Here is an 18513-nt window from a genome sequence, read left to right as displayed (position 1 = left end):
TAGTATATGGCATAGTTGTGACCAAAAAAAGGTATAGGCTGAAGCTATATAGCTTATATTGCCTACCCTTTCAACATAAAATACATCCATGACAATCAAAGAAAAACAAAATAATTTTCACAAAAGTTAAATTAGAAGGAGAAGAAAAAAAGAATACAGAAAAAAAAAAAAAAAAACAGGACAAAGGTTTTGGCTTCGTAATACAATACATGTTCACATATATGGTTATACATGTGAATACATGATTTGTTATTTTTACTTTCTCTTTGTATCTATTTTTATATCTTTTTTTGTTTTATTCTCTGTTTTATTTTCATTATTATACAATAATATTATATAACAATCAAAATAATACATGATCACACTATCTCTTTATACTTGTTTATAATATTTTTTTTATACATTTTTTTAAAGGCATAGATCGATCTACACCTCCTCAATTCATTATCGCAGCAGCTCCACAGACTTACTCCTTTTACTGATACACAGTGTTGTTTAGTATTGGTTCTTGCCCATGTTGTTTCAAACATGCCAGTATTTCTAAGTTCATAATGGGTGTTTTTGGTCTCGAACAGCCTCTGAAGACAGTCTGGAAGTAAGTTATTGTAGGCTTTGAACATAATTAACAGGGTTTGGAGAACAACCATATCCCAGAATTTTAATGTGTGTAAATTTATGAATAAGGCGTTGGTAGGCTCACGGTAAGCAGTCCTCTTAATTATTCGTATAACTCTTTTCTGTAGAATAAAAATTGGTTTAACGTTGGTTTTGTAAGTATTTCCCCATAGCTCCACACAGTATGTCATGTAGGGAACTATAAGGGAACAATACAGTAAGTATAATGATTTTTGGTTTAAGATTTCTTTTGATCTATATAATATAGCAATGGTTTTTGACATTTTCCTTTTGACATGATTTATATGAGATTTCCAGCTTAATTTATGATCAATTAACACACCAAGAAATTTATATTCATAAACTCTTGATCCAAGGAATCCAGGGAAAAAAAACATGTTGATTGTACGACCTACGTTCAAGAGTTATTATGCCAAAACGTGAAGTGGGCTGTTGTAGCGCCACCATGAGGAGGTTTGAAAAATATGGGATGGAGGCTCTTCATTGGCCTAGTGCGAATGTGCGTGCAAACTTTCCCAGCCATCGGGCGCTGCATTCATGATGTGTGGCATTTTGAGCAAAATGGCCACCCCCACAAACTTCGGCCTGGCGGAGACAACTAATTAAAAATATTTGTTTAGTTGCTGACTACTGTATTCTACATAGGCTTCTAATGCTGTCTCACAGTGATTAAATGGGTCATCCCTTGTAGGATGAAGCAACAACACACAGAGGAACAGTTCTCCAAAGACAAAAAGAGAGTGGCACAAAATAAAGTAATAAACCCATATTTACCTCTATAGCATGTTGGAACTGCTCATGTTCCTTCTGGAGCTGTTCAGCCTCCTGTAAAGAGCTGGCTGTAATCAGACCTGCATTCAGCATGGACTCCCCATTCCGAATCCAACCGAGCACCTGGAGCGACACACACACACACACACACACACACACACACACACACACACACACACACACACACACACACACACACACACACACACACACACACACACACACAGAGAGAGATTAAACAGAGTGTTATTATTAAAACATTGGTTTATGTACAGTACTGTAAGTAAGACATCCCACCCACAATGGCTAAAAAGCACTAACATAGACACTCAAACAAGATTGACACAGAAACAATAGCTGCTTCACGCACACATGGATTATGACCCCACCCCACCCACAAACTCTCTCTCTCTCTCTCTCTCTCTCTCTCTCTCTCTCTCTCTCTCTCTCTCTCTCTCTCTCTCTCTCTCTCTCTCTCTCTCTCTCTCTCTCTCTCTCTCTCTCTCTCTCTCTCTCTCTCTCTCTCTCTCTCTCTCTCTCTCTCTCTCTCTCATATCCCATCCCGTTCCAACTCCAACATCAAGGACCACCAGAGGTGAAAGGTAATCCTTTGGTTCAGTGAGAGGTCATGTCACTGTGTCATGCGTCTCTTGAGACAGTCTCACCTCATCATGTGTTTTTCTGTCTTTCAGAAAGAAAGACAGAAGGATTTGCCAAATTGCCTTAATCTTATCCATAACTGACCCTGAACCTTACCCTTAATGCTAAAAGATGTCTAACCCTAACTATGTATATGATAGTACAGTCAAATCAATCATTGGGGACACCAATATGACATACCATCCCCAATCAACTGGTCCAATTGTCCAAAATGTGTCAGGAACATGAACGTGCAAGCGTGCACGCACCCACACACCCACACAACTCCTACTAATCTACAAAGACTTTTCCCACATACTTCTGTACCTGCAGCTTCAGCCGCAGGCTAAATTCCACACAACCTGCCCTCTTTAACAGCATCTCTCACTCTCTCTGAGGATGACTCAGAAAGCACGCCTGCTTTGTGTGAGTGTGCGTGTGTGTGTGTGTGTGTGTGTGTGTGTGTGTGTGTGTGTGTGTGTGTGTGTGTGTGTGTGTGTGTGTGTGTGTGTGTGTGTGTGTGTGTGTGTGTGTGTGTGTGTGTGTGTGTGCGCGTGTGTGTGTGTGTGTGTCTGACAGAGTGCTCTGAGAATGAAGTGATGATGTCTCTAACACCAGCTTTTCAGCTCCTTCCCACATGGACCCATGTTTCCGTTTGCACTTGCAATGCAGCTAGTTGGCCCCTCGGGAGAATGTAGAGTTGACAACTACTGAAACACTGTGCTTCACACACACACACACACACTCACACACTCACACACACACACACACACACACACACACACACACACACACACACACACACACACACACACACACACACACACACACACACACACACACACACGCGCCCCACTTGCGTTATTATATTCAGGACAGTACACGATGTGTATATTAAGTCCATTAACTGCGTTATGATTAACCTCCCTGACCTGAATCTTATTCCTAATCTAATCTCAACTCAAAATTCATATTAATCCCACCACTAATCCCATTTGAGTATACATTTAACATTGACAAAACATATATGACGTGTAACTCCAAAACTTGGGCAAGGTTTCAGCCCGATCAGAGCACCATTGACTTCCATTACAGAATTAAGTATAACACTTCTTTTTTTTTTAAGTATTTGGCCTGCTAGCAGTGTGCACAAGAAATGTGGCACTGATCATACAGTGGTTTGCGAGTTTAACTCCTGAGATACACACACACACACACACCGACCTTATCATAGACAGCTAGACTCCTGCAGAGCCATGCCGTAAAAAAAAAAGAAACTGTAAGAATTTAAGTGCAAAAGTGCTAAGTGCTAAAGTGCTAGGGTATTTATTGCACGTTGCTCTATTGCACCAAGATTTAGGATCAGAGTTCAGCAGCTTTAATGGAGAGGCTGGAACAAACGATAGCTTCAAGCGGTTTGATTTGCACTTTGGCACAGGGAGTCTTCTTCCTGAGGGCAGAGACTCATGTTCTTCAGAGAAGAGGTGATGTTGCTAAATAAATGAAAGGCATAATAAATACATGGTCAAAGATTGAAATCCTTGTAGGATTGCTCTACTTTTGCAGAGGTCAGTACGGAAGGGTGAGATGGCCAGGTGATGCGTGAAACTGGGTGAAAGTGTAATATAGAGGGCAGATTTCTGAAATGTGAAGGTCCACTTGTATACACACCTCAGTACTGCAAAGGACTTTGAAGAAGGAACATTTCATGTCAAAGGGTTAATGGAGAATAAATTGTGATGTAGGCAGGGATAAATATCAGAGCATATTCCAACATCTTACTCTAAATGCAACCATTTGTCAAGTGTATCTGTCAATTTATTAACAATAGCAAGGACTGCACCCTTTGACGAGAACGCATTATAATCCACTAAGTACTTGCAGATGAAAAGGACATACGTACATTACAAAATCCTGACTCAATTTAACTCTGACCCTTATGGGTTCGTTTTTTCACTTGCGGAGATAAATTAACAGTCAGGAATTCGCTGTGTAGCCGCTGTGTTATTGCCTATCAGTGGGTAAATGAGCTGTGTTAAAAAACGTAATGACGACAGCGTCACCCTGATGTCAGCGTATCATCTGTTCTATTCTCTCCACATCCCGTCACTCAATCTCCCCAACTCTACTGTTCTTTCTTCTTGTCTCTTACTATTCCTTTATTTCATTTCTCTATTTCTGACGCGATAGCTGAAGGATTATGGTGCATACCACATAGGCACAATGCTCTGATCAGTGAGTCCCTGGTTCCATTGGCCCTGGCCAGTCGGACCATTAAATTGCTGAATGTCATCCCCCTACTGTCTCTCTCCACTGTGCGGTCAATAAAGGCAAAAAAGAAATGGACAAAAGAAAAATAACTCTATATTCCCACCATGTTACTCCATCTCAATCTATTTTTTTTCTTAACATTTTCTAAAATAGCCAATCTACAAGATTACAATGCGACACGTTGTGAAGATTTGTGTATGAGAGTGTCTGTGTGTTTGCTAATCTCGCAAACCGATCAGTGCCCAACTATGTATGCTTACTGCCAGTAGGCCAACTTATTTCCTCCATGTAATTTCTTTTCACGTTATATTTTCTGAAATATATAGAGTAACTCTATTTTATAATGGAAGTCAAGGAGCTCAGACCGGGCTGATACGTGCCCAAATTTGGAGTCATACATCACAGTTACTGTACATCACAGACGTGGAGACAGGCTGGCTTTATGAAGTCTGAGATCCACATTGGAGCCACACTGATCCCATGTGGATCCCAAGATCCACATGATTTGATTTCTTTTATTCAGAAGTGAAGAATGCCTGGCTCTTGTTTTTAATCCCTCTGCAAACATCGCTAGCGGCCACCTAGCGGGTTAGATATTTGTAATCGTTGTGCAGGTTGTTGTGTACTGTCTCCTCATGTACCTGTTTGACCTCAGCCTGCAGATGTCTCAGTTGGACACACTGCTCCAGGTGTCTCCTGTGCTGATCGGCGGCCAGGTCCAACTCCTGCTGCTTCTCGTGGAGGAACTCCAACAGGTCCTGGACACGTGTGGCCATGTCCACATCTCTGTCACAAAGCAGCTCCACACCTGCACACACAGACAGACAGGCATGGATCGAGTGGTTAAAAAACTGCGATGCAATTTTAACCACTTAAGACCTAGTGTATATTGTCGCTGTTGGGTGGACAGACACCCTGCATGGTCAAAACGGTTCCTTTTTTATTATTATTTTAACCCATTAAGACCTGAGGCGATTCATAAAAATGTTTTCTAAATCCTAACTAAACCTAAAATGTTAAAGATTTTTTTTCAAGATTTTTCAAAAATAGCAGATCTACAAGCTCATAGCGCGGCACTCTGTGCCGCGCTATGAGCTTGTAGATCTGCTATTTTTGAATAGCCAAAGAAATCTAAAGTGACACAGATGCGTTCCAGGTCTTAAAGGGTTAAAAAAAAATAGTGAAAATAGCTGCATTAATCGACAACAAAAAAAAACATGAAAAGTTGAAATATGGAGATTACAAGATTTCTGCCCGACAGCAACGATTTACTTTGTTATATAACAAGCTCACACTGCGTTGTGAGCTTGAGAGCTATTTTCACAATTCTTGACTATTTCTGACCATGTTCACCTATAATAACATGCCCAAATTATGGATGATACGGTTAAAGTGGTTAATAACATCCAAGAAAAAAGAACCTGACATCTGCATATCTGTGGTGAAGCATGAATACTAAATAACATCTGTAATAATATCTGTGGGGGACATTCGGAAAATATCTCTGTACTTACATTTTGCTCTGACGTTCCGTAGAAGCATTTTGTAATTGTATTTTTCTTTTTTTTGGGCAATTGCGATGCTAACTGCAATGGTGACGCTGGAAGATAGCCCGTAAGGCAAGCTACTGAGCCCTCTCTATCACAAAACTATCACAAAGCTAGCCATGTGGCTAACGGTTAGCCCTAACCTTGCAGCTTGTAGCCTTGTAATTGAGCTACAATAATATCAAATAGACGTGTAACTCTGTAGCTTTGCAGCAGTGTGTTTCTCTTCTGAGCTTTGGAGAGAAAAAAAGAGGTGTGGTGTTTGTTATGTAAAAAAAATGTATTTCTCCATCTCTTGTGCATGCAGGCGCGTGTGTCTGTGTGTGTGTTTAGCTCAGCTGGGGCTTTAACCAGCCAGTGAACATGGAGTGCTATGGATTAAGTTGTGAAATCTGTTTATCTGGCAAAGCAGGGATGCTATTCTGATCTCCTGTCTCTCTGTCTCACGCACATGCCCACGCACACACACACACACACACACACACACACACACACACACACACACACACACACACACACACACACACACACACACACACACACACACACACACACACACACACACACACACACACACACACGCACGCACACACACACTCCTTCCCTCCCACATCCTACGACACTTAACGTTTTACATAAAGGTGGAAGTGAAAAGATGAAATTCAACTTTGCAGATATTTTTCCTTGTGAGGTCAATCTGACCCATTTTGGGTGGTAAAAACAAAATCTGGTTTGTTTCAAAACTGAGAGGTATTCAAGATCATGAGCGAATGCGTGCTTGTGCACAAGAAATAATGTGTGTTAAGATTTGGCCACCCTACGATGGCTCTGTCATCAATCTTCACCTCCTCTCCTCTCCTCTCCTCTCCTCTCCTCTCCTCTCCTCTCCTCTCCTCTCCTCTCCTCTCCTCTTGGTTGACAAGTGGTACTGCATGCACGAAGGCAATATCTCCCCTGCCCAAGCAGGCATTGTGTATTTGATCAGCGATAGAAATTTACTGTATACTCCTAGGCAGGAGATCCAGGTTCGAATCCTGGGTAGGACAAACATTTTATGGAATGTGTGCGCGCGCACACGTGCGTGCGTGCGTGCGTGCGTGCGTGCGTGCGTGCGTGCGTGCGTGCGTGCGTGCGTGCGTGCGTGCGTGCGTGCGTGCGTGCGTGTGTGTGTGCGTGTGTGCGTGCGTGCGTGTGTGTGTTTGTGTGTGTCTACATGTACTTGTATTCACCTGATAACTTAATTTGATAATGACTTGTCTTAGTTCTACAGGACCTCTTCTCCACTAGTTCCTCCCTAACATTTTAGTCTAGTTTTTATTTGTTGATGAAACTGTCAATATATTTAGTCTTAGTTCGTAGCTTAGTTTATATTTAGTTTTTATTTTGTTTTCATCAGTGAAAAAAGGTAGTTTTCATTTTAGTCAGCGAAATGAACACTTATTCATGTATGATGTGCGTGTGTGTATGTGTTGTCCTCCACTCACCAGATGCCTGCACCTCGGTGACGTACTGCAGCAGCTCCTGTCCCTGGTGGATGACATCAAAGGTGAGGTTGTTCATGGTCAGGGCCTTGTCAGCGTGATGCTGTAGCCTCTGTTCTGCCACCGTCAGATCCTCCGTGTCAAACTCATTCATCTGCTGGGACAGCTCCTCATTCCATGACTCCAGGTCTGAGATGATCTGAGAGAGAGAGAGAGAGGGAGAGAGAGAGAGAGAGAGAGAGAGAGAGAGAGAGAGAGAGAGAGAGAGAGAGAGAGAGAGAGAGAGAGAGAGAGAGAGAGAGATGGGATTAGGAGTGAAGTATTATGTTCGTATGCTTGGAGAAAGCAAGTAAAAGACATACCATGGAGAAGGAAAAATACTCTCACGAAAATTCACTTTGTTTTTCCCAGCATCCATCCACAAACACACAAATCAAATAAAAAAGGGGCACAACCAGCTGAGGTCAAACACTAAATCATTATTACTGGGACATTATTAAAAAAGCTATTGTTTGAGAATTAAAAAAAATAATTAATTGCAATGGCATGATTTGGGGTGATTTCAGGGAAGTCTCATTTAATAGGAAGTCTTACTGTAAGTCTCCTCTCTAATTTCTAGTAACTCAATCTCCCCTAGCTGACTGTGTGCCACTCTGAGATGTCAGTGCTTGTCCCAGAGTGCCCACGCATGCTGAATCATCCGGCAACAGAAAACACTGTTTTTTTTTCTCCACTGTTTTTTTTTGTCTTCCAGAATGTCTATGCTAGACTCAAGTTTAGGCTAAAGAAGGTACGGTAGCTGCAACAAAAACTTCCGCCTTTGAATTATAGAGAAACAACAAGTTCCCAGCACTTTTGAGATGGAGCGTTGTTAGTGCCACAGTCTTCCTGTGTGTTCGTGTCTGCTAAATGTGAATGGCAGTATTGCTGTCAAGGGTAAATACCGATTATAGTACACCCATCTCCACAGCAATAAAAAACACTTCCTAATATATCACCACCATCAGCTATTATGCATGAGCTATTATCATGACTGCATGATAGTTTCAGGCTTCAACTCATGCAGGGGGGGTCTGACATTTACAGTGGCATAGCTATGGCATTATTCAACAAATACGAAACTCAAATATCAGCACTCTGGATCTCCATTACTTGAGTAATACTGTGTGTGTCTAGACTAGACACTTGTTATATATCAAGCCAACATTCAGCTGTTCAGTAACTTTATATGATATCAATGTAAAGAATGACCCAGAGATGAAATGCACGTGTTGTCTTGCCCCCAACCACTGGATTCCGTGTAAGTAACGGGATCACGTTTACTGTATAATGCAGTAGCTGATTAACAGCAGTAAAAACCTGATCTGAGTTTGTGTGCTCAACGTGGATGAATATGAGACGCTTGGACAGCTGTCCTCATCCGTTCAGATGCTGTGAATGTAATCTCTGGTGTCTCTGAAGATCTCCAGCAATGAGGAAAATGAGGTGAGAGTGACTGAGAAGGAGCAGAGTCCAGCATAACTACAATACCACCTTAACCCATTAAAAGCGGGATTTAAAAAAAATGTTTGTGTCATTTTAGATTTTAACCACTTTAACCCTATTTTACACTTTGGCTATTCAAAAATAGCAGATCTACAAGCTCATAGCGTGTCACTTCGTGCCATGCTATGAGCTTGTAGATCTGCCATTTTTGAAAAATCATGAAAATTGGTGCAAAACTTTGAATATATATATATTTTAAAGCGAACAGTTTTAACTCAAATCTTTGCTTCCGGGGGTCCCTGGAACAAAATATTTTGAGATGGGGGTTGGCGGCAAATACACATCATTTTGGGGGTCCATGACGTGAAAAAGTTTGAGCACCACTGATATAGAAAGTTTTTCAGAAAACTGTTAGGATTTAGAAGACATTTGTAGAATCGCCCTCAGGTCTTAATGGGTTAAACTTAAGTGGAATGTTGGAGCATGATAAATGGGGAAAAAAATAACCAGACAGGGAGAGGGAAAAGGATAGAGTTAGAAAATTCCTAAAGTTTAGCGCAAGTATGTTTGCATATGTACTGTATGGGAATGTGAGAATTCCTGTTTCTCTCCAGTAGCGTGAGTTTCATTTCATTCGGCAGACTTCCCAAAGTTTTCCAATGGCTGTCTCCCATTCTATGGCTGCCTGCTTCTATCCAGCTCCGTAGATAGAGCTGGCAGGCTCACTGAGATTCCTACTAAATTATTAGAGACAAAATATATGTCTAGAAATAAGGGCTGGGAAAGGTCATTTCCTTTGGATTCGCAATAGAGGAGCAGTTAACCCTTTAAGACCGGGAGAAGCATCTGTGTCATTTTTTCATTTGAGTTAAAAAGCATTATTTTACACTTTGGCTATTCAAAAATAGCAGATATACAAGCTCATAGACCAATTATTTGTTTACTAACATTGAGACTGGACGCACAGGTGATTGTTTCACGCAATCAATTCCCAACCTGTTGTTTCGGGGTGCGCTGGTTTCAGCACACCCCAACCCCCTCTTGTGTGTTGGCTAGTGACGCGCGTCCTAGCGAGACCTGACAGAATGGGTTTCATTGAGAGCATACTGGTTGCACGCATACTGGTTCTTATCAGTGTGACGTCGTCTGTTAAGGGGTCTATAGCACGGCACAGAGTGCCGCGCTATGAGCTTGTAGATCTGCCATTTTTTAGAAATCGTGAACATTTTTGCAAATCTTTGAATACATATATTTTCAAGCGAACATTTGTAACTCAAATGTTTGCTTCTGGGGGGTCCCTGGAACTAAATATATTTAGATGGGGGTCCGTGGCCAAATACATATACATATATATATATATATATATAAGTTTGAGAACCACTCACTGACATACTAATATACGTTTTTTCAAAAAGGATTTAGAAGACATTTTGTAGAATCGGCCTCAGGTCTTAAATGGTGCATTTATGTAGCGCCTTTATCCAAAACACTTTACAATGTGCACTGCATTCACACACGGCAGGGGCAACCATGTATGTAAGGCACCAACCTGCTCATCGCAGCAGTTAGGGGATGGCTTTGCATTGATAGCTGAACACATATCTTCTACTCAAGAGCTTTTAACATCCCTCAAAGTGCCTAGCACTAAATGCAAATACATGTAAGATATATTGCCTGATTATGAATGAGCTGAGATCATCCAGCTCCATGAAATCAAAGGAATAGAGCAATTCAAATACCTTGGGTCTATATGTAGTCAGCAGCAGAAAGGACTTGGTGACAAGGAAAGGACATTATTGCAGTGCTTGCAATAAGTTCTAATCTAACATGGCCTGTCCATACCAGGATCAACCTTTTCAAAGCCTGCGTGGAAAGTATCCCTCTGAATGATGCCAAAAAATGGACAATGAATAAAGAGCTCCTGCATCGTCTTGACGGAACAGACCTCTCTTGTGAGATGGAAATGAGCTTCTAGCTAAATCCGGCATATTTACATGCAATCATGTGTATTGATTGAAATGTTCCTTCATGTGCACTGTCCTGAATATAAACAAATAAAAGTGTCCAGAAACATTCATGGAGGAACCATCCCACTAAAGCAGTGGTTCTCAAACTTTTACATTTCAAAGACCCCCATAACTGCTATTTTTGAACAGCCAAAGTGTAAAATAATGCTTTTTTGCTCAAATCAAAAAGTGACACAGATGCGTTCCAGGTCTTAATGGGTTAAGTTGGCGATTAATTCTCACTCAAATAATTGCGATTGATTAACGATTTAATTGTGTGTTTGGCATTGAACATTGGAACATACGAATAAAATAAAGAAATCTGTTCTCCTTTTAGGCGTCGTAATAAAAAATTGCCCAGGGCAGATATGACAAATAACTTAAATATACAAAGAAATTATAGCAGAAATAGCTGATCTACAAGCTTACAACGTGTCACAGCGTTGTAAGCTTGTAGATCTGCTGTTTCTGCTTTTTTTATATTTGAAAATGTGAAACATGGAACATGGAAACGAATTATGACGATTATGCAAAAACAATTGCGATTATCTCCAGTAATTGCGATTAGACGATTATGTAATAATTGTGACAGGCCTAATGAGGCGTTCAGTGTCTTGCTCAAGGACACTTCGACACTAACCCAGGGCAGGAACATTTTCTCATTTGAGGTAAATCCCCCTCTCTCTGCCCCTTGTTATTTAGGTCGGTTAGAGGTCTTCTATACATTTTATACACTGTAGTATATATATATATACTGTAGCAAGCCATCCATGCGGTACATCAAATGTAAGAAAATGTGATCAGTTTCTGATCCATACAGAAGCAAAGAAAAATGCTCACACACATATATTCCAGATCCCTTTATTATTGTCTCTTCTAACCTAATCTTGAATACCAAAACCAGATCTACGTCGACACAAGTCCAATGAATCTAGTGTGTGTAATTCCATTCATATCTCTAAGAAGTACTGTAGCTTGCTGCAGCCTAGGCTTATTCAGCGAGCTAAGTATGTGGTGGCAGCTTTGTTCCCTTTGCCTGTCAACTAACACTAGGAAACTAACACTAGGAAACCTAACTGAGCTTGCAAAGAAGGAGCTACATATCTCTTAAAGAAGACAGAAACCAAGTTTGTTTGATAATCCTGGACTAAGTGAGGAATAATCCGAGATTGTGGAATAGATTTTGACTTTCCTCTCAATGGAGATCTCCATTAATAAGTGGGTTGAGGAAAGAACGTATCTGTGTTGCCTTACCAACATCAAGAGATCTAATCCTGTAATAATGTAAAAAGAAAATACCCAAATTTCCTCGCTTCCACGCTTCCTTACAAAATGTCTGTCTACAAGGTTTATTTTATGAAAAAAATATCGTTTCTCTGTACAGAAAGGTTCAAATGACTTGCCCTACAACAAAGTAAGAATACAGGACTCATAATAACTCCTAATGTAAAATCATCTCTGTGCAGGGATACTCGGCTGTTTTTGCCACATTGCAAAATTGTTACTTAAACCCTGAGAGTGTAAAGATTTACCTCTACAGGGTCCGTTTTTACACTCTCAGAATTAAACTAAGTTATATCAGACTTTCTCTGGGCAGTGTAAAAATGCCTTTTCCACACAGTAAGATCATCCCACATCTAGCTGGCAACAAAGTAACAACTTACCCAGCAGTCCTCTGAGCTCTCCTCCTTTCCTCTCCTCCTGCAGTTAAGTAGAATGCCCTCTCTGTGTAGAAATACCATCGCCCTGACTAATTTACAGGACACTCTAAGAGCAGAGACCAATCTCTGCTAGTACAATGTCTCTTTATCTCAGCAGTACACTGAGAGACTGGGCTGTAACACTTGAGAGATGAAGGCACTGTGAGGCACGAGTCTCACCTGAACCGTACCTCAAACACACGCCCCCACAGGCGCGAGACTGAGGAAGGAGTGTCTACTGTACCACCCTTCATGCCCTTGCACTGTGTCATGTCAAGTGTGTGTGTGTGTGTGTGTGTGTGTGTGTGTGTGTGTGTGTGTGTGTGTGTGTGTGTGTGTGTGTGTGTGTGTGTGTGTGTGTGTGTGTGTGTGTGTGTGTGTGTGTGCGCGCGTGTGCGCATGTGTTTTCTCGCTGTGCTTGAAAAATGAGTGACAAGGAGACTCACCGTGATTTCCTGAGCTGACACGCAGAGCATATAGGAGGATTTAACTGTTCCTCCGGGCGCAACAAAACAGACACAACAGACTGGAATCCAAGCACTATACTATACTCCACATTTCATCTAACTTCTATGGTTAAATTATGGATGTGTTACGTATTTGGGGTTAAGGTTTTGCCAACACCACCACAGACGCTGACTTACAGTTGATAACTTGTATCGTCTCAGCCTCATTTTATGACTGACAGACTTTTAATTAAAACCATACAATGCTTTGTTTTAACAGACACCACGGGTCCTGGCTTCATGAAACTTGCTCAGAACACTGTAATCTTTGAGTTCAAGCAAAGCAAGAAAAAATTACCGGAAAGACAAAACTATCTGTGTTGTCAAAAATGACACGAACCCCACAATTCCTCTGAGACATCTCCTCCTTCGGGTAATGAATTCCTTTCAGGGTCACACTAAAGGCTCCTCCAACACGTGCATATGCATGCATGCATTTAAGCGCACACACCCACCCACACACACACATACCCACACACACACACACACACACACACGGTCTGATACACGTTCATGCCCACACACCGCTTCACTCATGCATCCACTGACTCACTATGTCTGTTATGGAAATGTCCCAGAGCAACTAGCGCTTACGCTATCAACATAAATATCAGCACGCCTATTTGCTTGAGGCTTTCATAAAATAGTATAAAAACACAAAAACTGTGCCTAATTTGTGGGCCGTCTATCCATTTGTGGTGCAGCAAATATACTCCAGCTGCTATGATAAACATCACATGAAACAGGGGGGGAAAAAATATCAAAAATTACTCACAGCTGCTATCTGAGCCCCGGCCAAGAGGAAGTGTTTGCTCTCTCAAGGATTCAGGGTTTTAAATTAAAAAAAATGTAACCAAAAGCTGGCCAGGGAGGAGGAACATAATTGGACCAAGAGTAGGTGGATAAAACGTGTCAAGTCGAATTACGTTGTTGTTGTTTTTCGTTGCAACGGTGCACTGCTGTGTATTCAAAATACTGTAACTGTGTTGTTTACTGTATAAATCAATAGGCATCCTCCACGTGGGGCTGGATACAGCAATGTACACTATGAGATCAATGTCACAGTCGTTTTCTGATTGAACCATGTCTCTTGCCTTTTCTTTTTTTTTCTTTCAGATTTTTATCCCACGATTTTGTAACCTATTTTTTCACCCAGTGCCAATTGCCATGTAATCTTGGGCGCTACACTCCCTCTGCCAGCCTAGGGAGAGCCTAGAGCCGAGCTCATGCCTCCTTCAATGCATGAGAGCTAGCAAGCCGCTTCTTATCACCTGACAGGGGGGAGGTTCCCTGGTTAGACGTAGCGCGTGGAAGGAACACATTATTCCAACCAGTTCCTTTCCCCTCCATCAGGCGCAACGGCTGACCAGGGGGAGGCAGTATAGAGACCAGGATTACTGCATGTTTTTGTGAGGGTACCCTACCCTAGGAGACACGGGGAGAACATGCAAACTCCACACAGAGAGGCCCTTTCGCCAACCCCACCTAGGACTCTCTCTTGCCTTTTCTGATACAAGATATCCTGGTATCTAATGTTACGGCGATGGTAGAGCTGGTAAAACTAAGACAAGGGGGGGAGGCTTTGGGTCATACTATCATTTCTCTTAGTCTATAAGTTCATCGTCATATTTCTTCACATCTTTCCAACATCTACTCGTCTCTTCATCATCTCCCTTCCAGCAGCTCATCACAGGTCACGTGTGCTTCTGTCTATCAGAATGTACTCTCTACTCTCTACACATTCTCTCTCTCTCTCTCCCCCACCCACCTCACAGTCCTATATACTCACATCGATGGCGTCCCTCTCAAAGATGCGCAGCTGGAGGAACAGCTCCAGTTTGATCTTCCTCTCCTGGAAGAGCTCCTCCATCTGGCCCTGAGCCTCGTCCAGCTGCTGGAGAACACTCTCTATGTGAGCCATGGAGCTGTTGTGTGGAGTCTTGTTGCTCGAGATGGCCGAGTCTCTGCAAAGACAGTAAACACAACAGACTTATGGATAAACGGCACACAGCGCACGTGACACATTGAACACACATAAGTGTGTAGACAGGGTCAAATGTGAAATGCAAATGAAGGGGGGGGGGGGGGGGGCGTATTATGGAATTTGATTAGCAACAGTACTACTTTCCACTGATGTGTAAAAAGTAGTACTTCTATGATGGCTACAGCTACAAAGCAGCTGATGCACGGTTCATTTGCGATGCAGTGAAGCTCTTAACTGCCGTTTTATCTGTGGGAGTCGAAAACCACGAGACTACCCGTATAGACTATAGCACACATGGTTTTACGCTGCAACCTAATTGCCCCTTGGACTCGTATTAAAGAGCAGAACTGAAGTGCACGTGTGTCATGTGGACTCCAGCAACGTGTGGTCTATCATTGACCTGAGCTGCTGTATGAGGTCCTCTCCCTCCTTGATAACGTTGACGGTAGCCTGCAGGGTGGTCTGCTGCTGCTGGCCAAACCGCTTGATCAGATCCTGCACGGCCTCCACCGACTCTGCATACACGTCATCCAGCAGCTCCTTCTGGAGTTCCTCCAACCACGTCCACAGCTGGAGGAGAATGACAGGACACAGAGCCAATGAATGTGCAGTATAGAATCGTGTCCACACATGTAAAAGGAAAAAAAGAAAAGAGAAAAAAGTAGCATCAATGATTGGATTTGCATAGTCCATGTCCAGCCAAGTGAGACTGACACGAGAAACAGCCAATGGTGAAGGATTGGAGATCCTCGATGCCTCTTGTAGCCAATCAGAGAGCTGAGATAACAGTGCTGTTATCGACCGCATAAAAAGATCAACAGGAGTGGGAGGGTGAGAAATAGAGAGAGATGAAGATGAAGAGGCCGGTCGACAGACGGGAAGAAGATGGAACAGAAACATAAAACTATAAGCAGTCCATTTAAGGGCTGCTGTTTTGTGATGATCATCTCTGGGTCACTTTGACAGATTAGCCATCTGGGTGACTTGGCACAGCTTTCTATGTCCCTGGCACGCTGGGAGAAATACCCCACTGTAGACTGCTCTGTTTGTCCACTACCGCACGCACACGCACACACACACACACACACACACACACACACACACACACACACTCGCACTCGGTCTCCTTCCAAACATGTTGATTTTTCTATTTTCTATTTTTAGTATTTCTATACTGATACCATCATCAGTAACTACACTGTTGCTCCAACGCCAAGAAGACATGGAATAAATCTGCAGTAATAACACAGGACAGAGCAGCGGCTAACCCTGAATACATACAATATGGTTAGCTGAGTTTCGGGGGGCTACGCCCCCCTCAACCCCAGCCGCGCACGGGGCCCAGCGTGGCCGTGTGTAGATTGGGGGACCCAAATCGCCGGAGTGAAACTGTGGAAAAGTTTTTTTGAAAAAGGAAAGAATTTGAAGAAATTATATTTGTTATGTTTGAGGGGGTCCACAGGGGGTCCGCGGACCCTCTGCTGGTCCACTGACCCCCTGTGGAGTGTTGGGACGTGCGGGGACACCCCTGGAACATTGCGGACCATTTCGGTGTTTTTTTTTTTTTCATGAAGGTGGTTGCTTGTTTCTGGCGCTGGCTGTGCAAACCTGGCAACCCAGCGCATGCTGCCGGTGGCGTTACACCAGAAATGGTTCCTGGAGAAAATGGTGACCAAAAAAAAAATTTGGAAAAAAAGGAAAAAGCCCCCGCACCGGCTGCCTGCTGTTGTGGTGATTAGGTCGTGCGCACGGTAAACGGTACGAAGCTGCCTCCCCTTCCGTTTTGTCCGACATTTGGTGAGTAGAATTAATTATGTTGCGCGGTGGAAAAGGTGTAGTGAGCAGTGAGATGTCCCCTACGCGAGGCGTAAATTCAGTGCGGGCGCCGTGGCGAGTCAGTTGGCGACATGTGGTCTGGCGAAACCTGGCAACCCAGCGCATGCTGCCGGTGGCGTTACACCAGAAATGGTTCCTGGAGAAAATGGTGACCAAAAAAAAAATTTGGAAAAAAAGGAAAAAGCCCCCGCACCGGCTGCCTGCTGTTGTGGTGATTAGGTCGTGCGCACGGTAAACGGTACGAAGCTGCCTCCCCTTCCGTTTTGTCCGACATTTGGTGAGTAGAATTAATTATGTTGCGCGGTGGAAAAGGTGTAGTGAGCAGTGAGATGTCCCCTACGCGAGGCGTAAATTCAGTGCGGGCGCCGTGGCGAGTCAGTTGGCGACATGTGGTCTGGCGGTGCGTTGTTTATTCGATAACAGAGCTGTGGGGTGTCGCCACCGAGGGTGCGGAAGTCGGTCGCCATTTATATAGTTAGATAGATATATCAAAACCAATGCAGTCTCTTGACTCAAGGTGAAATAGAAGTTCAACAGGCTGTTTGAAATTACACTCTTCAGTATAGTTCATGCTCAACTACCGACGAGGCGTTAATAAATGCATCCAAAGATGCTCACGGAGCTAGGGGAGGTGACAGGTAGAGGTGCTGCAGTACACCCTCTCTCTCATGCAAACAAACAAACATACACGCTCGTGCACTGACACACACAGAGTAAACTCCACCGGCGTTATAAGACAGATGGGATGAGAGGGATTAGTCCATATGGACATTAAAGACTAGCATCGTAACACTGTAGGCTCTATCGGTCTCTGTGACTCATGTAAACAGGATGTAGTGTTAACACATGCTGAGCACAGGCTACTGTCAGCACACAGAGGTTAATGGTGATAGTTAAAGATGCTGGGTGTGGGGTTTTCAAATGAATATATCACTGACATAATAACAGCCTGTCGGAATTGTTGTTTGATCTCCTTTCCCCCTTGCCCCCCCCCCCCCCCCGCTTCTTCTTCCATTTTCTTTTTTTCTACGGATAGAACGATACGATTGGAACTATGCACGAAAACTAATTTCACCCACTTTTTTACTTCTGTAAACCTGTGATGTGACAATAAAGCTGATTCTGATTCTACTTGTGACTACAGCCAACAGCTAATAAATAAATAAATAATAAACTAACACTCTCTCTCCCATCCCATCCAGAGAAAGATCATTCAGTTGGTGTTTTTGTGATAAAAAGTAACAAAGCAACAAAAAATACTTATTGCGAGTTGGAGTCACATGGTATTTCGGACTCTGAAACTGGGGTTATAGGCCTAACAAACTTCCAAAAATGTCTTCAGTTATCTTACACCTCGGGCACATGGCAGATATACTCCCGTCAACGTTGTGTAGCCTGAGTGGAGTGATATAAGTTCTGTGCTCTCTGTAGAGACTAAATCGGTCTGAGATCTTTTTAATATATTTTGCCAGTTGGCGTCATCATTGCAGGTCTGTCTCCGGATTGTGTTTCATAGTCATCCTGTCGGAGGATATCAGCCGCCAATTAGAGGAGAATGGTATGTTCAGCAAATAATACTTGAGGGGGGATTTATTTGGAAATGTATTGTTATCTCAGACCCAGTGTACTGTATATGATCTGAAGGAATTTA

At 42.7% G+C, this 18513-nt stretch overlaps 1 protein-coding gene across 3 annotated transcripts in view; it reads right to left on the bottom strand.

The window, feature by feature from the left end:
* Positions 1-18513, bottom strand: part of triob (trio Rho guanine nucleotide exchange factor b) — a 154961-nt gene that overhangs the window by 57035 nt on the left and 79413 nt on the right. For all 3 annotated transcript variants that reach the window (XM_084053314.1, XM_084053316.1, XM_084053315.1), the window contains 5 exons: positions 15427-15596; positions 14832-15006; positions 7349-7544; positions 4959-5125; positions 1411-1530 (listed from right to left, as the gene is read on the bottom strand). In XM_084053314.1, coding sequence (XP_083909440.1) covers positions 1411-1530; positions 4959-5125; positions 7349-7544; positions 14832-15006; positions 15427-15596 — 828 coding nt within the window. The remainder of the gene's footprint in view (positions 1-1410; positions 1531-4958; positions 5126-7348; positions 7545-14831; positions 15007-15426; positions 15597-18513) is intronic.

This window comes from Gymnoscopelus microlampas (genome assembly GCF_963454915.1).
Source record: "Gymnoscopelus microlampas genome assembly, chromosome: 3".
In the NCBI taxonomy this organism is placed as follows: domain Eukaryota; kingdom Metazoa; phylum Chordata; class Actinopteri; order Myctophiformes; family Myctophidae; genus Gymnoscopelus; species Gymnoscopelus microlampas.
Note: the sequence above shows the minus strand (reverse complement) of the source record. Positions and strands in the feature narration are given on the sequence as shown.